The sequence below is a fragment of the Amblyomma maculatum genome, chromosome 1 (assembly GCF_055883805.1).
Source record: "Amblyomma maculatum isolate TAMU_Amacu chromosome 1, ASM5588380v1, whole genome shotgun sequence".
Taxonomy (NCBI): domain Eukaryota; kingdom Metazoa; phylum Arthropoda; class Arachnida; order Ixodida; family Ixodidae; genus Amblyomma; species Amblyomma maculatum.
The window spans coordinates 362,164,594-362,189,937 of NC_139344.1; the positions used below are offsets into that span (position 1 = coordinate 362,164,594).

The 25,344-nt window shown below is 44.0% G+C and overlaps 2 protein-coding genes across 6 annotated transcripts in view; one reads left to right on the forward strand and one right to left on the reverse strand.

The window, feature by feature from the left end:
- Positions 1 to 142: 142 nt before the first annotated feature.
- mEFTs (elongation factor Ts, mitochondrial) lies at positions 143 to 17,003 on the forward strand. Of its 2 annotated transcripts, none has more exons than XM_084591659.1 (7): positions 143 to 341; positions 3,996 to 4,167; positions 5,099 to 5,227; positions 7,388 to 7,510; positions 9,260 to 9,470; positions 13,919 to 14,190; positions 15,861 to 17,003. In XM_084591659.1, the coding sequence occupies exons 2-7, from the start codon at positions 4,015 to 4,017 to the stop codon at positions 16,017 to 16,019; spliced, it is 1,047 nt and encodes a 348-aa protein (XP_084447785.1). In that variant the 5' UTR covers positions 143 to 341; positions 3,996 to 4,014; the 3' UTR covers positions 16,020 to 17,003. The 2 variants fall into 2 exon arrangements, with proteins under 2 accessions (XP_084447785.1, XP_084447786.1); XM_084591660.1 differs by lacking the exon at positions 143 to 341 and adding an exon at positions 364 to 519.
- A 4,184-nt stretch (positions 17,004 to 21,187) lies between these two features.
- The window catches only part of LOC146207953 (scm-like with four MBT domains protein 2), a 45,415-nt gene continuing 41,258 nt past the window's right edge, over positions 21,188 to 25,344 (reverse strand). For all 4 annotated transcript variants that reach the window (XM_084591664.1, XM_084591663.1, XM_084591661.1 and 1 more), the window contains exons 20-21: positions 24,511 to 24,696; positions 21,188 to 23,562 (exon numbers count right to left, since the gene is read on the reverse strand). In XM_084591664.1, coding sequence (XP_084447790.1) covers positions 23,422 to 23,562; positions 24,511 to 24,696 — 327 coding nt within the window. In that variant the 3' untranslated portion in view covers positions 21,188 to 23,421. The remainder of the gene's footprint in view (positions 23,563 to 24,510; positions 24,697 to 25,344) is intronic.

Consider the following 25,344-nt stretch of genomic DNA (forward strand, 5'->3'; position numbering starts at 1 on the left):
TTTATGTTTGAAACGCAAGTACATAACGCAAGAAGAGTCACCGTACGCAAGCGTAGAAATCGATTGAATTGGATTGGATTGGATTGAATTGCAATTGTTCCGATGCGCCTGGCGATGCGCAGCCGCAGCCACGCGCAGCTCGCACTTCTGACTCCTACCTGCTGCCGCTGGTGCTGGCCTTGCCGCGCCTATGCCCACATGCGTTGGTGACTTCGTTTCGCTTCGTGGTACCTACGACTTCTTTCGTGCCAAGTGCAAGTGCGCTGCGTGCTCTATCGCGCTGCGGATCGGAGGGCGTCGGTGCCGAAAGTTTTGATTTCTTGGTTAGGCGAAAAACGCAGGTGAGCATGCGTACGCGAACCACGTTTTCCCTCCGCTCTGCTCCTAGCTAGCTGAATAGCAGTGAATAACTTAAGAAAACTGAGGCACATCCGAGGAGCCAAGGCCTTTGCGCGTGACAAGTGTATGTGGAATCACAAGAGCTACATAAAGACAAACACGAGGAACTGTTCACATCGGGTAAAGTGGTTGTGATCTTGAGGCTCCTGCCGGCGTCGTAGCATAATACTCCGAGTCGATTTAGAAGTTGCTTCTATCTTCATTTTGCTTATGACGAGCAACAAATTGCTTTTAGCGGCCTGAAGAGTCCTCGTGATCTCCTGTTAAATGCATATGCGTTGTCATGTCCCCAGCACTTTACCTACCAGTTGAGCAGTGAATGACCAATTAAGATGCAAAAAGTATTCTAAGCGGGTCGTGAATTTGCGTTGGGCCTTCAGTGCCTTGCATCACCGATGCTCACGGGCAATAACATGGGCTGTTGTCCTTGCCTAGGGATTTGAATTTTGGCTTTCATTGTGAGGGTCCTATATAACTATATGACCTTGCACACAATTTATGACAGAGGTCAATAATTAGTTGTGACTTCTTGAGTAGCAGGTATGTGCTGCAGGTTTGAAAAGAGCAGAGCCCACTGAATTCGGCCGGCACGCCGAGGAATTCTGCGTCAAAAACTCCGGCCAAAACTATGGCAGTGTCTGATTGATGATTGTGCATGCGTGATCAGCATAACGAGCTTACTGTCCGGCTATTTCGGTCATCTACAGTGCGCAGAAATTATCCTATTTTGTTTAGGCAACCCTGTCTGCAAATGGTCATAACACTTGCACAGCAGTTGGAGCTCCTACCTTGATATGACTTGAAGCGAAACCTTCAAGGTCTCCTACATCAAAAGCAACAACAGATCTTTATTGTCAAGCAGTGTCTTCACTTGCATTTACCGATCCTGGATTGCTTGTGCTGGGAATAACGGTTCTACAGTGATATGCATCATGGAATTGCCTACCTGTTTTTTTGGGCCTGAAAGAAAATTTTGTTTTCTCAGTTGTGTTTAATTCTTTAAATTTTGTTTATTTTGGCACACAGAGTTTGTTTGGTGGAGCTGAGATTTTACTTACTATTACTTATTATGAACTTATTCTTGGAGCAGTTACTGCTTTTTATTGGAGTGTAGAATAATGCAAATTTTTTAATTATTTGCAGGGGAGGGAGTGCTGCATGTGTGCAGTTGAAAATAGTCTTAAAAGCAACTGCAGGATTGCTACCACCATTTGTAGCAGGGAAAGCAATCTTTACTTAATATGCACGGCAGAGAATACATTTTGCTTCAACTTGACCTATGCCATTGTACCAAAACAGTCTTCTTTCAGACTAACCTAGAGCCACACCAGTGCAAATAAATTTTCTGGGGTCAAGCAGATGTAGTTCGCAGGTCACTGACCATGGTCATTGTCCTTTAACTTCATCTGCTGTGCTTTGTGAACAAACTGTGTGCACTCAAACCATCCACCACTTTTGGGGGCGAGGTCACAGCTTCCAACCAGTACCACATTTTGCTTGCCAAGGTATCTTCTGTTTGGCAGGGATAACAAACTGAGTACATTATAATGATAGTGAATCCAGGTATCTGCGGTCTGACAGAGGATGCCAACATCTTTTGCTAGAAGTAATGGAGTGCCTGAGTTTAAAATATAGCAGTTCCATCATATCTCCTATTGCCCTCAAACTCGTGCACTAGCCAGAATACAACACACTCTTCGTTTTAGCCCCGTTTTCAGGTTTTGTGACTATACCGAAGGGCATTGAGCAGTGTTCACCTTTTCGCCTCTTCTCTCCCTTCTGTGAATGCCCAGCGCAAGGTCCACACTTGTGCTTCCTGTAGCATTGTGAAATTGCAAGCATCTGGCTAGTGCAGCTTGCGATCGGATGTAAAACATTGTGTGCGATTCTCTAAACTGCTTTACATTTTCTGCCAGAGTGCAACACTGAAAGGCATTGTTACTTTGGTAGCAATCAGAGTATTGTAAGGATGCTTAGGCAAGGGATAAGTATTTCAGCATATAATTGACATTGTGCGTTAGTCTCCCCGCCCCCTAAATGTATCTATCAGCCCTCCAAATCTCCACCTGCATTTAGCCACTTTTTTTTTTTTTTTTTTTTTTTTTTTTTTTCTGTGGTGCAGACACTATATATTAGCTTCCGAAATCTGTAGGCCTTGCTTTATTTCTATAATAACTTGCTCGTTACATGAAATGCAGATTGCATGAAAATCAGCAGTTTCTATTTCTCGTTGGAAAAGGATGAAATTTTTATTAAATTGCACAAGCTGCATTTTCCAAAGTTTCGAATGCCAGAGAGACTGCAAGCATGCCGTGAAATCACTGTTGGCAAAGGCCGACTTTCTGGACTAAATGAGTGAAAGTTTCAGCAAGCGTGTCATGTTGTTATATCGTGTAGGAGTCTTACTTTGAATTATGCTATAGATTTGCTTTATGTGCCTGATGAAGGGCACATGATTTATCATTTCAGCAAGTTAGTTGCGTGCAGAAGCTAGTATAAATTTATAAGTTCACTTTATAGTGCAGTTTTTCTCAGTAATCTAGCAGTTGCTCTGACATTACTGCAACTGACCTCCGCTTCGTTGGCTCAGTGGTTGTGGCGCTTAACTACCGATTCTGAGGATGCAGCCTTGATCCTGGCCATGGGGACTGCATTTTGATGGAGCTGAAATGCAAGGAGGTCATGTACTATGCACTGTCAGTGCATGGTATAGAGAACCCGAGGTAGTCGAAATTATAGGAGCCCTTCACTGCGGTGTCCCTTATAGCTGATATCGCTTTGGGACTTTAGACCCCATGTACTATACCATGCCATACTGTATTTACAATGGAAGATATTTCTTTTTTTAGTATGTTATTTATTGCATCAAGACATAAAGGGAGCTATTAGGAAATATAGTTGTTAAATACAGTTGTTAATAAATAAATGTTTGACCGATCAAGTCGAGGAGGCAGCGGTATTGGTGCCCCTTTGTCACAATGCAGTTTTCTTGCTTTAGACGCCTTTTTTCTGTCTATTCAAAAATAGGTTAGCGAGGAGAATAATCTATCACCGCTGAAGTAGGTGTATTATGTTGTGTTATGTGAGACGCAATACAGACACTGTTATTGAACTGGTGCAGAGTTTGCTCAAATTTGCATCAGTGGAAGATGTGAAGCATTGCTCCAGAAACTGTCAATGTCCTCCTCTGTATGAGGAATTTAAGTTTCATTGCTTCCGAGAGAAATGAAAGCAACGGTTCATTCCACTTAATAGTGCAGATGACGGCAGATTTAAGTTGGTTTTTATTGTAATAAAAGCTGGCTACCTGGCTGACCGTGCTCACTTTTTGCATAACATACTGTAACCGCTGTGGCCAAAATGACATATACTTTGTTATTGCATCGCTCAGTCTCTTGTGCTGTTATTTCTGCAGTCCATTAATGAACGAAACCTGTTCAATAGTTCTGGTGGTGTTTCAAGCCCTTATGCACCTTATTCTGCAATCTACATTCAACAAGAACAGAAATTTGGTTTACTTTTTCTTGCAAATAAGTAAACAGAGAGGTCAAAGTGCAGCCAATTAAACCCCTCTTCCTCCTCCTTTTTCACTCCAGGTGGCGTGTCGGCTTTAGCATGTTTGCTCAGGTGCTGACACGATGCCTACAGACGTGTGCCTCGCTTCATGTTGTGGAGAAGGCTACCCTCATGGAATTGCGTAGGAAGACAGGCTACACATTCTCCAATTGCAAGAAGGCACTGGAGGCCAGCAACAATGACCTGAAGAAGGTGCACTTCATGTCGCATGTCTAGTTTGTCTGCAAACAGCTGTTCATGATGGAGGGCACTCAACTGCAGATTGTACAAATTCTCACTTCATTGAATATTACTGGAACATATTTTTTCTTTGCTCAAGAATTCCGATGTGTATCCGTGCTGTGGCTTAATGGACATGCACTGTTCAAAGGTAGGTAGCTGTTGTTGCCACAGTGTGCCTCTTTTCCGTCATGTTAATTTGGGTGACAAAGAATAGGTTGCAGCAAGTTTGTTCTCTGTCAAACCAGAGGTGGAAAGCATTCACTGTTATCAAAATGTAATTAACTTGCGTGTCTGCATTTTTTTATTGTAGTTTGAGGATCTCCAGCATTAAACAAGCCCAAACTCTCAAATCATGGCATGCTTTGTTGCTATATTACTGAAGTTCGTGTAAAAAAAAATTGTTTCATCTTGTTTTCGTCTGACTGACACCGAGTCATTTGTGTTCTTTTATTTTGCACTGATATATGTTGTAGTTTTCAGGCACCTGCATCATAATTACAGTGGCTTTGAGGTAGCATAAACAGACCTCTCGAGAAAAGTTGATTTTTCCAGCTTCAGTCATAAGTCATTCTCACGCACGATGCATATGTGCCAGATGAGCACAAAAAGAAAGCGTGCTAAGTTCCTACAGGGTCTACTTCTCTTTGTCCTTGTGTGTTGTGCTTCGTCTTTATCATTATGTCCTACAGGTGTTCTCGCCCTGAGGTGAGCAATTATTGCAACTAAATAAAAAAATGTATGCAGACAGCAGTGAAAGAGCAAGTACTTTGTGTGTGTTTTGTGTGCAGTTGCTACACTTTAAGTAGCTATGAATCATCTGGTGCAGCAAAAAGTCTAAGCGACCTCTGCTTTCATGCTTGAGGTCCTCATTGTGACAGCAATGTGCTGGACGATGATTCAGGCTGAGAAGTGGCTTGCTGAGGAGGCCAAGAAGCACGGCTGGGCCAAGGCAGCGCAAATGCAGGGCCGCTCAACCACCCAGGGCCTGGTTGCCGTCCACATCGATGGGCCCTACGCAGCCATGGCCGAGGTATGGGTCTGTTCGTGTCTCAGCGGGCCACCTTGCCACGTTGCCAGCACCAGCAGTCATGTTAATGTGTGCGTTGCATTGAAAGTTTCTCATGGAACAGCGACATTTGCAGTGCCTGATATGCTCCTCCTTTTGGGGTCACTTCTGATAACTCACTCCTTCGATAAAACAAGTTTTTGTAGTTCCTTTACATTCATTATAGAGCGAGCATGCTGAAACACATTTCAGTGCATTTCACTGACACATATCTCTAATTGACACCTACGTTAAGCATCCCTCAGTCAGCACTGTTGGCGCTGATTAAGAGGAAAGCACGCGCAGAACCAGTTTTAGGGGAGCTTTGAGCATGTGTGTTTAAACTATACTCAAGTTCTGAATGAACAGCTAAGACTGATACCAGGGGCGCACGTTGAAAAGATAAAGCAGTGGAAACAGGAGAAACTGCATTAGCATCATATGTGCCCATTTTCCCTTTCTTTAGAAATCCTGGATGTTGTCGTAGCTGCCAAAATTTTTGTTTACAAGGAAAGGGCAACTCACAACATGTTACTATGAAAAGGCCTCTGAAAGGGGGTTCAAAAAATTCCTCTCAAATGGTTGCAATGTGTAGATCAAGTGCCACAGAACGCACATGTTGCGTACAAGTCCTCAGAAGTGAGCTATGTTTCTTACAATTGCTGTTCCCCGCCTCGCAGTGACTACCGGTGCCAGTATTTCGCGCGAATTCAGCCTCTGAGCATCATAATTCCTGCGTGGCATCACTGGAAAGCAGCTGCCATTTACTCGCCTTCTAGCTAGTTGGGCTGGCTTTACCACATGACAGAAATGTGCTGTTGTCGTGTTGGAAATGAGTACAGTAAATGGGATGCCATTCTCAAGCACAACTCACGTTCACCTTGTGACGCAGTTTCACAGTGAAAGCGTTTCCATCGGGTCCCAAAGGTGATGCTGCAGATTCACCTCAGCACGCGAAAAGTGGTAAAAGGTCACCATTAGAAAGAAAAAACATCCCTTGCAGGTAGTGAACAATCCCTGAAATTGGGATTTTATATACTGCGCAGTATATAAAACTCCAATACTTGTCTCGTTTGTTAAGGTAGGATATTCAAGGGATTATAGCCTAAAATAGGAATCATCTGGGCTTGATATGTTCAGACTTGACAGTGTACTTGATTGAAAGAAATGTCTTTTAGACATGTTCATTCGTGAAATGTACTTGTGAGCATATGCGAAGTCATTTTGGCTGGGGATGAAAATGTAGACTTGTTTAATTTTTACACTCATAGGTGAACAAGCACTTTGATGCAGGCAAAACACGTTATCTGTGTGCCGTGGGATGTCAGTGCGCATTAAAGAACCCGAGGTTAATAGGCATTAATCCTGACCCCTCAACTATTGTATTCCTCGTACACAGGGCCACTTTGGCACGCTAAATCCTAAATGCGCTGCCATTTTGTTTAGAACACTTTTGATGCGGCACAAAATACCGTAAATATGAGGGATGCGTCTTACGCACAGGAGAATACAGTACTAATTTTCTTTTCGGCTAACCAGTCTGAAGGGGCGGTAAAACTCCTTTCGCCCTCTCATGCCTCCTCCGGCAACTCATGCCTCCATATTCTCGCTTTTGCCGTAATGGAAGTGTAATCCAAATGAGCACTGCACCAACGAATATGGCATAGACAATCAGACTAGACCAGGTGCAGTCGAGTAATCACCCTGTAATTCAAACTTGAAGGGGAGAGAAGGCTGGTTTGAATTCTATTTAATCGCACCGTGGCAAACCTCTTTAACACAGCTGATGTTGAGGGGCCCAGAGCCTTGCTTTAGTCGGTTTTATTGCACAGCTTGCACTGTAAAATAAAAATTAAATTGCACCCTTTTTGTTTCTATAACTCACACTCTTCTGAAAAGTTGCCTTGAGGTACTGATGCACCCTTTCCTTGGGTGCAGCAAGCAGCACTGCACCCATTAGTGCATCGGTACATCAATGCGCCCTTTTTTAGACCTTTCTGTAGAGTGTAAATTATAGACACGAAATGCATCTTTTAAGGGTGCGGGGGTGGTTTTTACAGGGGGGGGGGTGATATTCGTTTGCTGTTTGGGTTCTTGTGTCACTGGAGGTGAGAATGAAACTAAAGTGAATAAAATGTGATGCAGGTGAACTGCGAAACGGACTTTGTGGCTCGCACCCCTGACTTCCAAAAGTTTGTGGAGCAGCTGGTGCGGTCGTGCACGAGCCATGCAAAGAAGCTGCCTTCCTTGGAAACCACCATCATGAAGGTGCACTGCAGCAGCGTTGGGGGGGCAGGGGGGCATTGTCCTTGCTTGCAGCAGTTGTGGAACAATGCAGTACAGTTCTTTTGTTAGAAAACTTAACCACTGTTGCCCTTGATCACTGAGCTGTGTCAGCATATGTTAAATGTCCCCGGGTGGTTTAAATCAGTCCGGGTCCCTCCACTACAGTGTCCCTCATAGCTCGCATTTCACCTTGGGTATCAAACCCCAAATTTTAATTCTTTTGCTAAGATGTGGGCACCAGTATGAAACAACAAGGGGCAAAAAGTTGTGCGTGATTACCTTTTTCATAAATTACGCAGAACTCACTGTTGTCAAAGCTTTTATGTGCTTTGTAGAACTAAAATTTGCAACAGAGTTCTCTGTTTTTCTTTTTCCTTTTTTTTTTTATTCTTTTAAGCTATAATCAAAGCATCAAGTGTCAGCATTGAGCACAACAAAAGAGTCGCACTGTAACAATAGGGTGCTGCATTCTAGTCGCAAAAAAAGACCACTGACACAAGCGGGAAGAGCCAGAGAATCGATTTCTACCAAAAGTAATAATTAGACTAGGTTTTTCTTGGTGCTTTTTTTTTTTTTTTTTTATTGCAGAAGCACTCCTAGTCAAAAGCAATGATTTCACTGGTTTTCGGATTCGGCCCACCTAACAGAGTTGCTGTGGCAACAACCAAGCCTAGCAATGCTATACATAAGAGGCATATTTTTTTTTTAACCTACACCAGCCACACCAGTGTAGCCCCGTATACATGGACTCGACCTACTTGGTGTCTACATGAACTCGCTTCTAATGAGTAACTATACCAGCAGCGCCTAGTGTTAAGATTTGCACTTATTGTGCAAGGTTTCTGTTCATATTTGATTCCATTACCTTTCACTACCGAGAGTTCCGCTTATTATTTTTTATTGTTGATGAGGGCTAGAAAGCATTCAATTCCCTGACGCTCCACACCAGAAGCTTTCTAATCACAGAGTTGCCCATAGTACGACTCCCAGACTCGACAGCGTTTACGTGCTTTAGACAGTCGGGTCAAGCAAGTTAACCTGGCCCCTGCAGGTGAGTTAATTCGACTTGCTCTGCCGCCTACTTTACTCAAGCTGACTGCTTAAACATGAAGCTGAAAACTTGATTTTTTTTTTTTTTTTTTTTTTTTTTTTTTTTTTTTTTTTTATCGACGGGCTAACTTGACCCGACTTTGTTGAGTCCATGTATACAGGACTAAGGTTTTTTTGCTACACTAGTATAGCTGGTATACGTTTAAAAAAATGGCCCTTTATTATAATACTACTTGCCAGGAGTGATCATGATTACCATGGCCAAAATTAAGGCTGCCAATGTTAATTAGGCATAATTAACGCTAGTTAAATCTGTATTAGGCACAGGTTAGGAAATGAAGCTCAGACAAACAGGTCTGAATGCGCATTGGTGTAAGTATGCCTTCCTAAGCTTGGTCGTGCATTAGGCTTAGTTCAGCCTACTAGGCCTAGCTGAGCGTCAAGGTCTATGATGTCACATTGCAGTAGTGCGTTGCGGTCTGAACACACGTTGGTCATAATTGCACCTTCCTGAAAGCCTATATCAGTGTGAAAGCTTATTTATTTTTCACGCACAAAGCTTTCATTTAGTTGTGGCTAAGCCGGCGTCTTTTTTTTTTTTTTTTTTGTCTACTTTTATTTCTGTCGTTTTATGGGGAGGTCAGTGTTGCCACTATTCTGCTGTGCTGTACTCATGAGCAGGTGCGTCTGGGCACCAAGGAGCTGGAGAAGCTGCGCATCAAGGACGGCCACACGGTGGAAGAGGCACGGGCGCTGGCCGTGGGCAAACTTGGCGAGCAGCTCGCCGTTCGGCGGGCCCTCTGCCTCAGGGGTGAGGCCGGCACCACGCTGATCGCCGGATACTGCCACCCACAGAACAGCAACAACGGGGAGAAGAAGTACCCCTGCTTTGGTGAGCTAGCCTGGTCTTGGTGGAGCCGTACCCAAGTTGCAAGGATTTTTAATGCGTTCATGGCGTTGTGGGTCCTCCATAGGTCCTATCATTTATTTACACTGTACAGCCAGTAGTACTGGGCCCTGCGATGAGAAGGTTGGCAAATTTTGCGATATCTTCATCCTTGCGCCTCATCGTGTAGCAGCTTTTTCTTTATTTTTTTTCCTATGCATGAAAATCACCTTCACAACCTTTCCCTTGTTGGTCTTTGTATGCTTCACCTGTCCATCAGTACATTCTTGTTTGTGTGTTTTCAGCTATCTGTTTCGTTTCACTAAGCTTCTACATGGTTGCGAACCCAACAGTATCCACTGCTGCAACTCAAACAGCGTGGAAAGCTCATAGCAAGCCACGACCACACTAGGTCAAAGAAAGAGTACAAGAGTCAGTAGAATTCGAGCTAACAATCTTTTTACCCTTAGATAACCCTTAGAGAGCCCCTTATGGCTTTCAAGAGGTGCTCGGAACCCCATAGGTATTTCCTTCCGTCCTTTCCTACCTAACATGCATGTAGAAAGTGATGCATAAATCCGTGGCACGTCAAAGAAATGTTCAGGGTAAAAAAAAAAAAAAAATTAACTGGCTGTGTAGCGAACCTTTATGCTACCAGCAGTTTGCCTTATTTAAAATTCCTCGAGCACACTTTCCACATATCTTAGTTAACCCAAACAAGATGTGCTGACCACACGATTTGGGTGATTGCAATGCAAGAGCCCCCCAGGTTGGAAGGCGTCCTACATGTTACTGGGGATGAACAAAGGGCGATTCCTAGTAGCTCCAGGACAAATGAAGCGGCTGGGCTAAAGCCAAAAGGACGCTCAGTTGTGGATGTGTCGGGAAGCGACCGGAAAGTCCGATGTTGCAAGGAGATATATCATATAGCAACATGGAATGTAAGATCTATGACGCAAGGTAAACTGGATGTCGTCAAGCGAGAAATGGACAGATTGAACATCGATATCTTGGGTATCAGCGAGCTCAAGTGGACCGGAATGGGAGAATTTAACTCCGGCGACCATTATGTCTTTTTTTGTGGCCACGAATCCAAGAGAAGGAATGGGGTCGCTCTCATAGTGAACAGAAGAATGGGCAAAGCAGTGCTAGGGTACACCCCCAAAAACGACCGAATGATTTCACTTCGGATCCAAGGTCACCCTTTCAACATAACAGTTATCCAAGTCTATGCACCGACCACTGCTGCTGAAGAAGCTGACGTTGAGAGATTTTATGCGGACCTACAATGCCTTTTAGACCGCACCCCATCATCAGACGTCGTTTTTCTCATAGGCGACTGGAATGCTAAGGTCGGGAGTGAAGAAATATCCGGAATTATAGGCAAGTTCGGTCTTGGCGAGCCAAATGAAGCTGGGCAGAGGCTAGTAGAGTTTTGTCAAGAAAACAACCTGACCATAGCGAATACTCATTTTCAACAGCACAAGAGGCGCCTGTACACATGGACTTCACCGGACGGTCTGTACAGGAATCAGATCGATTATATTCTTTGCCGGCAGAGATGGAGAAGCGCTATACAAGCAGTAAAAACAAGGCCTGGGGCCGATTGTGGCACCGATCATCAGCTTCTTGTTGCCGAAATTAAGCTTCGATTGAGGAAAACGCAGAAAACTAGAAGGCCTTTCAGGTATGCTCTGGATCAAATTCCATTAGAATATGCTGTGGAAGTGAGGAATCGATTTCAAGAATTAGATCTAAATGACAGAGAGCCCGAAGAGATGTGGACTGATGTTCGTGATATAATACAAGAAGTTGCTACTAAGGTAGTTCCAAAGCAAAAGAAATGCAAGAAAGCAAACTGGTTATCTGAAGAGGCATTGCAAATAGCTGAGGAAAGGAGGATGGCAAAAGTTATGGGGGAAAGAGAAAGATACAAGGTTCTCAATGCGGATTTTCAGAAAATAGCAAGGAGAGCTAAGAATGCCTTCCTTAACATACAGTGCCAAGCAGTTGAGGACAACAGCCAATTAAGGAACACAAGAGCTCTGTATAAGACAATCAAAGATATCAAAGGAAGCTTCTGTGCTAAGCTGGGCGTGATAAAGGACAAACAAGGCAAGGACCTCACTGAAGCCTCAGAGATAAAGAAGAGGTGGCAGGAATACACAGAAGAACTGTACAAGAAGGACCCGAATGTGCAAACCCAACATAAGACGGTTGTGATTACTGATCTCGAGCCGAACATCCTGAAGAGTGAAGTTGAATGGGCCTTAGCCAGCCTTGCTAAGAACAAAGCTAGCGGAATTGATGGCATTCCAGCTGAGTTGCTTCAAAACCTCAACCATGACGCTGTTAACATTCTGTATACATTATGTCAGAAGATTTGGACAACCCTGCAGTGGCCACAGGATTGGAGGAGGTCAGTTTACATCCCCATTCCAAAGAAAGGCAGTGCCAAAGATTGTTCCAATTACCGCACGATCGCGCTTATTTCGCATGCTAGCAAGGTGATGCTGAAAATCCTCCAAGGTAGGCTGCAGCAGTATGTGGATCGGGAGCTTCCGGACGTGCAAGCTGGGTTTCGCAAGGGCAGAGGAACTAGAGACCAAATTGCTAACCTTCGCTGGATCATGGAAAAAGCAAGAGAGTTCCAGAAACCCATCTACTTCTGCTTTATTGATTATGCGAAAGCGTTTGACTGCGTAGATCACAGCAGATTGTGGCAAGCTCTCCAAGAGATGGGAGTTCCAATTCACCTCATCTGTCTCAGGAACCTGTATGAAGGGCAAGAGGCCACAGTCAGAACTGGGCATGGTCTTACTGATTGGTTTCCGATCGAGAAAGGAGTGAGGCAAGGCTGCATACTGTCGCCCTGCCTATTTAACCTATATGCAGAGTGCATCATGAGGAAGGCCGGCCTGGAGGAGTCTTCAGCTGGAGTGAAGATTGCTGGAAAACGTATCAACAACCTTAGATATGCGGATGATACCACTTTAATGGCAGAAAGTGAAGTGGAACTCAAGAGACTTCTGATGCGCGTACAAGAAGAGAGTGAGAAGTTCGGGCTTAAACTGAACATTAAAAAGACAAAGATCATGGCGTCTTGCCCTATCAAGTCCTGGAGCATCAATGGACAAGAAGTGGAAGCTGTGTTAGATTTTCTGTTCTTGGGCTCCAAGGTTACCTCGGAAGGAGACTGCAGCCATGAAATTAGGAGACGCCTGCTTCTGGGAAAGAGAGCAATGGTTAGCCTTGACCGCCTAGTAAAGAGCAGAGACATTAGTCTGCCAACCAAGATCCGTATAACTCGTGCTATGGTCTTTCCAGTTGTGATGTATGGATGCGAGAGTTGGACTGTGAAAAAGGCTGACCGCCGAAGAATTGACGCGTTTGAATTGTGGTGCTGGCGAAGACTCTTGAGAGTTCCTTGGACTGCCAGAAGATCAAATCAGTCGATATTGTCGACCATAAACCCTGACTGCTCATTGGAGGGTCAAATTTTAAAGTTAAAGCTCAGCTACTTTGGTCATCTGATGAGAAGAGAGGAGTCGCTGGAGAAAGATTTGATGTTGGGAAAGGTTGAGGGTCGCCGGAGAAGGGGTAGGCAGCGAACGCGATGGTTAGATGGCATCCTCGAGGCACTGCAGATGAAGTTATGTGATGTTAGGAAGATAGTGAGAGACCGGAAAGCGTGGCGTGACATGGTCCATAGGGTCACGAAGAGTCGGACACGACTGAACTGAACTGAATGCAAGAAACAGGAATCTTCTCACAGTGGGCTGGACTGGTTTCGTCGCCCACCGGATCACTTGGCTGCTGAGGACAGCAGTGTCAGATGGGGAAGCGCGCTTGTACGGCTTTTGCAGGTGAAAAGCAAGGCGTCTGTGTGCTGTGCGATGTCAGTGCACGGTAGAAAACGCTCCCAGGTGGTCAAAATTTCCAAAGCCCTCCACTGGGCGTCTCTTATAGCCCGAGTCGCTTTGGGACATAAAACACCGCAAATCAATCAATCACTTCTACAGTTTTGAATCGGGATCATTGAACTGTGATCATCAGTCCCAAAATAAATTGGGGGATAAGAGAAGTTTGGTCTAGCGCATGCATGGAATGAAAGTGCTCGAGGGACCCAAGGGCTCTGCAGAACCCTGTTGAAAACTACTGCTCTAGGACGTGCGAAGCCAAGTGGGGAGACAAAAGGCGCTCATGGCGGTGGAAGTTGTTAGCACTGGGGGGGCTCTGGCTTGCTTCGGAGATGGTCTCGGCAGTATATTAGATGAAATGTTCTCACATGTGCTGTTTCAATAGATTGGCCTTGGCTATGCTTTACCGCGTGATGGCCATGACTGTGGCCTTGACAGACAGGCTAGTGTCTCCAGTTGCCTCGTGGCCGCTCTCAACCTAAGTTTGGTGTGACATTCCACCATCTGGGGTCAACCTTGGGCTGTTGCGTGCAGGTCGGTATGGCGCCCTGGTTGCGTACCGTGACCTTGGGGACAGCCCGCTGAGCGAGGAGGAGATGGAAGAGCTGGGCCGCCGGCTGTGCCAGCAGGTGGTGGCGCTGAATCCCAAGTCAATTGGCCTGCTGGATGACTACCTCTTGTTGGAGAAGGAAGAGAAGGAGAAGCTTGAGAAGGAAGCAGAGGAGAGTGAGGCAAAGGCCAAAGAGAAGCAGGAGGAGGGGAGCCAAGCAGCCGAGGACAGCAGTGAAGCAACTGAGGAGGAACAGGTGTGGAAGCGGTTTAGGGACAGCATTCATGCTAACTCAGGAGATTTTATTTATTTATTTATTTATTTATTGAACCCCGCTGGAGGCTTTAAAGAGGAGAGTGGTTACAAATGAGAATATAGAAAAATACAGAAAGAAGAACAGTGAGCATAACAAAAATAATTGTGCTATTCGTACAACATTAGTTAATGCATTGCTTGCGAACATACTGGTTATCATCGATTTCGACGGTTTCAGCGGCAAGGTGGTTCCATTCACATAAAGCAGCAGGCATGAAAGGCTGCAATGCTGATGCAGTGTTAAATGCTTGAGTTCCAACCTTGTAGCGATGATCGGTGCGGCACGTATGAGGAGGAGGAATGAGCGCGTTCTGTAGTGTTGAATGATGGTACAGTTTATGTAAAAGACCGAGACAAATAATTTTTTGACGGCACGCTAGTGATTATACGTTTTCATGCTCGTTACGCTTGTCTAACTCTAGCGAAATAATTAGCTTATTATCATGGGGGTCTCTATAAAAGTTTAGGGCCCCATATATTCCAGTTGAGAATGGATTAGTGTTTTGTGAAGCAATGATTTAAGAAATGACGGAATTTTGACAGAGTTTCGGCGTACATAGCCTGACATGCGGTTAGCGTTGTTTGTAATGTACTCGATATGTGCGACTAGGTGAGGTCTGCAGAAATGTGGATGCCCAAGTATTTATATGTAGTGACAGATTCTAGGGGCACGTTATTTAGGCAGCATTTGAAAGGGGCGTTAGCAGGTCTGGATACTCTCATAACTTTACATTTGCTATGTTTAGGCTCATAAACCAATCGCTGTACCAAGAAGAAATGTACAAAGATCGCTGTGAAGAAGATTAGCATTATTGGGGATTTTATTTTCTACTTCGGAAGAAGGTCTTTTGTAAATAAGAAACAAAAGCGGTCCAGTAACTGAACTTTGAGGCACACCCGAGTAAACATCACTGAAAGGTGAATTATAATTGTTAGCGGGAAAAAAACTGTGATCAGATAAGAAGGAAGTATTCAATCTATTCACAATGTTATGATAAATGTTCAACTGATTTAGCTTAAAAAGTAATAAGCAGTGACATGACTTGTCAAAAGCTTTAAAGAAATCAAAGAAAATGCAACCAGCCTCTGATTCTCTATTTAAGATAAGCTGGAGCTTGTTAGGCTAAGCAGGCAAGTTGGGTATCACGTGAATATGATTTTTGAAAACCGTGCTTTACGGGTGTGAAGAAGGAAATAGAGTCGAAGAAAATTGACAAGTTTCGTGAAAACTACTTGTTCCAATAATTTACAGCGTGTACTGGTAAGAGAGATGGGACGATAATTTGGGGGGGGGGGGGGGGGGGGGGGGGGGGGTTTCTTCGGAAGCTTGTGCACATCTGCTTGGAATGTTGTTGTGTCCAGTTATTCTGATCATATTTCATATTACTGCACGTAACGAGATTTTTTTTTAGCACCGCTCTTACGTACCTGTCCGTGTGTTGAATGTTGGCATAGCCGTAAAAGGAAACTAAAAGCAAAGAGGCGGGAGCAGTGGATGGGAGCGAACGAGGAGCACGGGGAAGAATGAAAGTATGGATGCTTGGGATGTAGCATCCTTTATGCTATCATGTCTCCAGTGTTACTGCAAGTCAGCTGCTCAACTCTGTGCAGCCACTTGCCGAGGAGGAAGAAGACGAGAGCCGACTACTGTTCCAGGACTACGTGGTCGACCCAAGCGTGCGAGTGGGCCGGGTGGTCGCCGAGGGCCGCATCGACATCATGGACTTCGAGCGGTACGCCTGCGGCGAGAGTACCGACCAGAGCGCATAGCTTTGTCCCGGCACAATTGAGCCAATTGCGCACCGCCTTGACCTGCGGCATCTCGTGTCCGCGTTTGCAGCTCTCACCAAGTATCCGGCAGCGCGAGCAGGCCTGCTTGACTGTGGCCTCACGAAGTGACGTCCCGAGCCGGCAGGTTTTAGTAGATACCGCCCACTTAGTGCCTTTCCTCTTTTACACTTGCAGGGTCGACAGGGCCGACAGCAGCTGTGTGAGCTTAGGGCCGAGAGTGGCAGGTCATGTTGATGGAGATGCTTCAGGCGCATTCACTGGGGCTGGCAAAGGGAGCTACCGATTGTTACCTCTCGTTAATGCATTGCAACAACTTTGCTACCGCGATGATAGATGTATGCTTCTTGAGCAGGCTTAGTATTTTCCAACAGGCGCATGTGTGGAGTCATATTCTTGTCAGCAGGGAAGCTTTACCTAGCGAGAGGGAACAATTTTTTGCACCGTGCTTGTAGCATTGCAACTTTCTTTGCCAGCCCTATGGTGCATTCGGCGTTGCGCTTAGTATGTGTTGAGGGTACTTGGCAGTAGCTGGTCAATGAACCGCTAGCTTGAAACTGCTGCCATACCAATGTCTGCATTTTCCGTCATCTTAGTACTGATGCGCATGTATGTCTGTTATTTACTGATAGCTACATATGCGCTAGCCACTTTAAATGTAATATCGCATGCAACTATCTGTTTTGATATTTCAGTGTCGCTGCTTTTGTGCGCGAAGCAGCTCTTTGCATGTACTAAGTGTCTGCAACCATTTGCGGTTAGCAGCCCCTCTCCCATGCTTCAGATCGCATCTTATCAGTTCTGTTGCTTATTTGTGATTTATCTCATGCTAGTTCTTGTCCAGTGTATGACCCGTATGCCATTTTTAGTTGTGTATCAGCGCTGTGCAACAATATACCTTGCCACCATGGGCCCATCACACATGTGCATGCAGTATCTTGTTAATAAATCACATTGCAATCTGTTCTTGGTGCCTGCACTGAATATGTGGGGGCTCTTCTAATAACAGCGATGCATTCTGTGGAAGTGGAGCAGCATAGACGAAGACAATAACAAAAAATAATTTCATCTTTCAATCAATCCATTACTGAATACTATGTGTATTTAGATGCATTATATTTCCTTCATGTCAAGAAACTTCTGTGTAGTTCTTTGCATCTTCCATGCTCTCGGAGCGACTGGTAGTGTAAGGTGTGGTTGTTTTAAAGAAGTATAGACGTCTAATTTTTGGGTTCGTGTTGTATCCTTTGTAATGGTTTGTAGGATATTACTGTATGTGGATAGCCATGTGATATTCACCTACGACTGCTGAATAATTTATGATCGATTTTTTTTTTTTTTTTCTCTCACCTGTTTCGGTTTCAGCAGCCGAGCGATAGCTGTGAAGTCAGTCTAGGTCTAGTCTAGGTCACGCAAGTCTATGTCACGCAAGGCTTGAAATAACAGCGATGTAATTGCTAACTATTCTCTTTCTGCAATTCCTGCTCTTGAGACAGGCTGGCTTCGTGTTTTAGTGAATTCAAAACGACAGAGGAACGAGTATATCGCTGTTCTTTTTTTCCCTCATGCGTGACTTAGACTTGATTGTGACACCAGAGTCATCTCTCGGCTGCTGAAATCAAAACTGATGAGAAAAAAAAATTCAGTTAGGCGAAAACTGTGGGGATCTATATACAAGGTTGTCTTACGCATTATTAACAAGAAGAAAAATGCCACCAAAATTTGGTGTCCATACTTATTTAAGAACTGTTATGGGAACAGATTTCCATGACATCTTTTGTAACAAGAAATATATTTGGTTGCTACAGATAGGTTGTGGTGAGATGGGCTGCTTGATGCCCAGCTGCAGTGGTGCAGTGATTAGGGCCCTTGACTGCTCTGCCCAAGGATCAACTTCAACTCAATCAACTTCTATTTCCAAACAGAAATACACATAAAAGAATGTGGGATCAAATTCTGGCCGCGGCAGCTTCATGTAGATGGAAGCGAAACAGTGTGGCGTCTGTGTGCTGTGTGATGTCAGTGCACGTTAAAAAACCCCAGGTGGTCGAAATTTCCAGCGCCGTCTACTAACAGCATCTTTCATAGCTTTAGTCGCTTTGGAACTTCAATGGATGGATGGAAAAACTTTATTGGAACTTCAAAGCCCACTAAGCAACCAACAGGCTGCTTGGCTGAGCCAGCACATGGAAGCCAAAATCAAAGAAATTAATTTGAATTATTGTTCCAAACACACGGTAATATTTCCCTGTGATATATAGTATAAACAAGTGAAAGGTGCAGAGTAGAGGTGTGTGAACATAAAATTCTTGTTTGCGAACATAAAATACGAATGGCGAAATTTCATTGTAAATCAAACCAAATTATTTTAAAATAGTTTTGAATATGAACGTAGGTATAGTGAATAGCTTTTAACAAATATTACCGCTTAGTCAAGCCATATGAATGTGCCTGCATGGAATAGGGGTAGCTTATCTTACTCGTTGCCGAAGGGCACTGGAAGGTTGTTGCCATGTCATGCGGTCTCGTGACGTCGCACAACAGTCAGGCCAACCAGTGTGAAGCTATGTCACCTGACAACTACCACAGCCATGGCCATGATCTTTTTTTCTCATGATGGCGAATATTCCAGCTATTCTGTAGAGCGGGGTTTGTACGCTTGCTTTAAAACAAAAAGCGTGCAAATTTTGCAATTTTTTAATATGAATCGAATACGAATATGGGGAAAAAAATGCCTTCGAGCCTTGAATATTGTATAGTGAGAAAGAAAAATTAATAAACAGCAAGCATTTTACTTCAGAATTCGCATGGTATTTGTAAATAAAATTATAGTCATAACTGCACTGTATACCCTACTGAAAAGTCTGGTACGTACACTTTATACAGCATTCCATATACCCAGTCTTTTTGTACAGAAAGGGCCTGCATGAAACCGGGTGAAGTTAGTTACATGCCATACAAGATTCACAAGTGTGCTACTGGAAAAATGTGACAAAACACAACATTTACGCCATGTCCCGTAATGCGCTAAATTCTGCAATATTTTCGTTGCATATTCGTGCTGTGTGATATTTCCTGACACTGTCACTGCTAGATTTAAGGCTTCTAGTGCTGAAGCAAAGGTGCCGTCCTCAACAATATGCTTTTGCCCTCGTTTCTCACTTCTGCAACATGCCAAGCCCCATGGGAAAAGCAAATGCCATTCTAAACCAAAAGGTCAAAAACGAAACATTGCCACTTTAATGCGAGAATTAGTCTCTTTCTGAAGCTTTCATTTCAGTCATCCTCGTAAAATAAAAGGTGATAGGTATGCCAATCGAAATGTGCATAATATGAAAGGGGTTGTTGTGAAACACAAGGTAAGGGATCAAAAACAAAATATAAGCAGCTTGCTTCCTTCACAGTCATTTTCATATCCAGTTGTTGACTGTGCTATTGTACAAAAGATGCAGGATGTCGTTTCGAAGTGCAGTGAACTTTGGATGCAAGTTCAGGTGAACAGGAAATTCCGCAAGTTCCAAATGCTCGGGAGGTTCATTTCAAGTCAAATCAAATAACAAATACTATTCGCAAACTGTTTACTATTGCAAACATTTGCACCAGCCTTGTGCGCTGCTGAATGGCTTCATTGCTACATGTTCTGCAGCATACACTTACAGCCGTAATCAAAGTCATGATCAAGGTTATAGGGACAGAACACTAGAATATAAGCCTCAAATTTTTTTCGCCGCAGTGAAAATGTTTCGATTCCATAGTTTTTTTGTGTAGAAACACCGTAGAAAATTTTGCCTACAATTTTTCGATCAGTGCATGCGCCCGTGTTTATGTAGTCCGATGCTGGAAACCATGAGGAGCGACCGCGATGGCGACTGGTGGTAGACAGAAAAGACTTACTGAAAACAAATAATAATTTCACTCGCAGGACAGTAATTAGACATTTTTTGCTTAGAGTAACTTCCTTTTCAGTTTCACACTCAAGACTGTTACGGCACAGTAATGCACACCTCGTCGACGAAATGTTTAGTGAGCACTAGTATCATCGCTTCATTCACGGAATTCCAAACACTTTGGCGCCATCTGGTGGCAAAACCTGAAAGCATGCCTCTTGCAGTACGAAAGGAGGGGTGGCTTTTGTGTAAACAGAGTGCAAAATATAAATTGTGACAAGCACTTCTAGAAAAAAAAAGAACAATGGACACTTACGAAAATTGACTATATTTTGCTGACTAGTCACGTGGGGTACTACAGTGAAGGTAATAGGGTTTTTCCACTGGATAGCACTTCAGATTTTCAATGGCAAAATCACAGAGCACCACCACAGTATGCGTGAATGCGTGCCTTATATGGCCATATGCCAATGATCAAGTACTAATTAATATTTAAACAATTAATTATTAACTGCTTACTAATTATTAATAGCTCCTAATTAGTTGCAATGATCTAATTAATTACTAATTAATGCCACGCACTGATAAAATCAACCACACAACAGTGAACATACAGCTGCGAAGATACAAGAAGCGCGATCTCGTCGCTGCCAAGCAGAATTCACTGAACAAATGCACTCGCAGAATGTGAGAGTAGTCGCTCACTTTACTCTTAGCAGGATTCATCACTACATGCGCAACAATCGCGTAGCAGAATGCAGCACTCGGGCTTTCGCCTCTCATCACTTTAGTCGCCAAAGTGTCTGAATTTTTTTGGCCAGTGTTCTGTCCCTTTAAACACACAAATGTTAAGACTCCAAATGCAATGAACGGGACAAGATCTGCATAGTTGGCAGGCGTATTATGGGAGACCAAATACTAAAATGGTTGATTTTCACTTTGTGGACATCAGGCCTGTCCTTTGGAAACATTTCGCCTCCAGCAGCTATGTTTTCATGTTTCTGCATTTGCATTTAATATTTTTTCTCCTTTTTGCAGAACTCCACCCAATGCATTATCATTAGACCATGTCTGCAAAAACCATTCAGTTTCATCTTCTAAAGGCATCACACACTATTTCCGCCATAGAAGTTTCCCACTGCGTTGGCATCCCTTTGTGACGAGGTTTGCCACCACGAATCGCGTGGGACGATGACTCGTTAGAAGATGAATGCTTCCCGTATGTTTAAACCTCAGAAAACCAGCAAATTGAGAGAACACCAATGTTTTTGTATATTTTATTGACAGAGGGAAAATAACACTTGCTTTTAAACTCTTTGATCATAGATAACAACCTTTTTTTTCAACTTTGGTATAGCACACAACGTCCATCACTCCTTGCCTTTCACTGAAGTCCTTCGGCTCTGCCGTCACATACACGCGTACCGATTCATTCTCAACTGTACAAGTCTCACAAAAGCACCCTCCATTTCAAAACAGGACAGAGAACGTGTCAAGACTGCAAGGAGTGCTTGTTTCAAGTACACGATATCCATTTGGTGGCATTATGACATCAGCAGTATTAAATAATTTTTACCTGTATGCGCATGTTTAAATAATGCAGAATGCCGTACAGTTGGCATTCGCTGTTTCGTTTAACTCGTCTGCTGTTAGTCGCCACAGTGAGACAAATGATGTCGCCCTAGTAGTTGTGCCCAGAGCATCATTCGATATCACCTGAAGCATGCGCGCATCATAGTTGTCATTTCGCGTCTATTGCTGCTGACTCACCGAAGAGCATTTGCAGGTCTTTCCTGCTTGCAGAAACTGCAGTAGCCGCTCATACCTAAACATCGACTTCCACTCTATTAGCCACTCTTGAGACAAGTATAACAATTCCATTAATGATATGTCGTGGTCAGTGAGAAAAATAACCGTACATGCTTTCTTTCTTGCAACTCTAGGCTCCGAAATTAAATTGCTCGCAGAGTACGATGTTGCTGAAAAAAGCTGGGGCACTCTACGCAGAGCTTGTCATCAAAGCAACACAAGGAGAAGCACACACTTATCAGTAACCCTCTGGAAATTCGCCTTAACAACCTTTTGCAGGTTAGAAGATATTGCCGAATGCGTGTTGAAGCCAATCCGAGGCTTCAATAACGCCACACAAAGACTTCAGTTACAATAGGAACGAGTAAGCCCTATGACTGCCCACACATGTGTGCATAGATGCTACACAATGCAAACACAACAAACCACCGAATACATTATGTCAACAAGTGCTCACAGATCAGCCTTGGCATTGGAAAATGCAAAACTTTGCTGCTTTCTCCCGAAGTAAAAAGCAGTTCTGTGCGTGCCATGTTGTTTAGTTTGACAGGCAAAGCCGAGCCACTCTTCAATGGCCTTGGGCATACAGCACAATTAAGTGGGCAGCACTGATACCAGTGCACCATCTGACGACCCTATATTAATCATCGCATGCACACTCACTCATGCATTCAATAAACCTGCCATTTAACACAGGTAAATTTGGATTATAATAAAATTGAGAAAGGGGGACATGGCACTTAGTATATACCGACTACCGACACTCATGCAAGGAAAAGGTAACCATTACTTTGCAGCTTGCAATATGCCAATTCATTTATGCAAGCAACTCAATGTTCTAGATTTTGCCGCCCTTGGGAATTCTTCAAGGAGGCTGTACTCGGTTGAGGAAGTCTGGAATGCTGTCAGTGGATAGCATTTTGGCCCTGTCTTTAAGAAAGAGAAGATGCAAAATGGCAATGTGCAAGAATACCTCTCATATGAGCTTTCTTCTGTTCTTTGTCTTGCCAAAGTGAAAACTAACCCATTCCCAAAGCGTTCGCTCTGACAAACTTGCTCTCTATGAAGGTGTTTGGTTTCCTTTGTTTCCACCATTGTGCACACCTGTTCCAAATTAAAGATGTCCTTGAAATAATCGATTACACACTACCATTTCCATTCTAATGCAACCAACGTTAATTTATAGGAAATTTATAAAAGTCTAAGAAAAAATTCCCAGAAAAAGCTAACACTTGACAGAAATGCTTATTGACTACACTTCAAATCTGAGGCATCTGCATTCTTCCAGAGAATGCGCACAAAAAGAAAACAAGCCCACAGCTTTGCCAAAGCAGTACAGCATATCTGATGTCGGACAATCCAGCTAACGATAAGGTCAAGTGGGACACCTGAAATTAATGCCACTGGATCAAAGCAAACAGAGCTGGTGCAAATGCATAATGTGGTGGGTGAAGCAAATGACCACGCACATCAGCAATTGAAAAGAGCCAGATGCAGTCACGGAACACTGGACATCATCTTTCCAGGACATCTTTCAGCGGAGCACACACTCTAGTCATTCGAGCATATCACTGCACGAGCACAGTCGTTCGCCACGATCCTCTGCCTGCAGACGGGTCCACTTGTTTGCTGCCGTTGACGGCAAGTCTGTGGTCAATATGACGGGTGGATACCCGTCGCCTCTCACTTCACTTGGCATACTGGAGGTAGAAGGCCAGCTTTATTCTCTCCAGAAGCTGACAAAACTGTACGGCTGGAGCCAGCTGCAGCTCGAGGAATTCTTGGACCAGGGGCAACGTGAGCAGCAACAGGGCCTGACCATCTATCTCCTGCAAAAGGTGGTACAGGAAAGGGACAGTGTAGCATGATGACAGTCTATCAGCAAAGCATTGTTTATCATGAACCTTTAGAATAGGCTACTCACTGCCAGTTAGCCCAACCAAGCATTACTATAAGCTTACAACAGAGATAACAGTTTGAAGGGAGGCGGCTGAACATTTTATAGTTTATCGGTGGCAGCACCATACTGTGCATGGCATTTGGTTATGTCATGCAGAGTGTGTTTTGTAATGCCTGATATCAATGCTAAAAGTATGTATACAATATATCTGAATTCGTGCAAACCAATTTGCAAATAAATCCGAGAAAAGGTGCTCAACGATGGACCACGAAATTGCAGTAAATGTGTGAAACCTCGCCTTTCATTCTGTGGCCGTCGAAAAACGAAAAGTAAATGTCCTGAAACTACTGCCGCAGAAATGCTGGGGATCTGATATAGAATGCCTGTTGCATACCTATTGCTCTCTAGTAGTCCCGAAGTTAGATTACGGAAGCATTTTGTATGGTTCGACAAGAGCTTCCTATTTAAAGCGATTAGACCCTGTCCATAATCTTGATTTCTCTTTAACCGCGAAGATTCTGAGAAAGCTGTAGAGCTTTCCTTTTAACCGCATGGTTGCACTTAGGTGAATGTCAATGAGTAATCGCTCCCTTATTATAAATCCAACTCCACTCAGGGGATTCCCCTAATTTTTGGACTAACTTTTTTTCGCCAACCCAGTCTTTATTTCAGTAAAGTGAAAGTTCAGATATTTTTTTAGACCGTTAAATTATGTGTTTGGTTTTTTTTATGAGAGGGGGCGTCATCACGTTTAGTATGTTTGACAACTACACTGATCTATTCAATTTTAATTTAAAACGTAGATGTTTGCACCGCATAGAGACAAAAATTTCCCCACACAAGGCACACTGAGGAAAGCCCATGCGCTAACACTGACCTGTTCCTGCAGGACTCGAACTAGGGGTGCACAGTTTGTGCCAGCGACAAAGCGTGCCACATCCCCAACGCTCCACTCGATGGGATTTGAGTCCAGGCACAGGTGAGGAATCTGGGCCTTGGGCTGGGACTGCGTACTGGTCAATGATGACGATGACGAAGACCGAGATGGCTGCTCTGGGACTGACTGCGCTCAACACAAGACAGAGTAGATGTAGTCACTGACTAATAACTATACATCAAGCACCTACAAATGCACTAGCCCTAACAGAAGAAAAAAAAGTGAGCACTATTTCTGCAGTAAAAAAAAGAATAAAGGCGTGCTTTCTGCAGGTAAGTGACACGAGGGAGAACTAAGACCACAAACACTAAAATTCATTGGCCCAATGTTGGTACTGCATAGGCAATGTACCCGCCCAGCATTGGGCCGGTATACTGCCAAAGAAATACCAATATTAGGTTGATGGTTTGGGCCGCATGTCGCAGAAAAGCCAATATTGACACATGCCATTCATAGACGACGAAGATTTGGACCGGCGATTCGGAGAAGACGACGAAGCGAAACGGTGCTCCGCTTTCGTGCTGCCCTGACTGGCTGTTGGTGTTCTTCGGCGTCAGAGTGCCAGAGCGCCTTCTGTGTAACGTTACGCTTGCAAATCTTCGTCGTCTATGAATGGCATGTGTCATTGCCCCCCTTCTTGGCAGCATCGCCTCGATGCTGCAAATGCTGCTTGACGCAGTGAGCTGACAGATGTTATGCTAGGTTGGTGTGGGATACCACAACACAAAACGGAGCACCGTTTCGCTTCGTCGTCTTCTCCGAATCGCCGGTCCA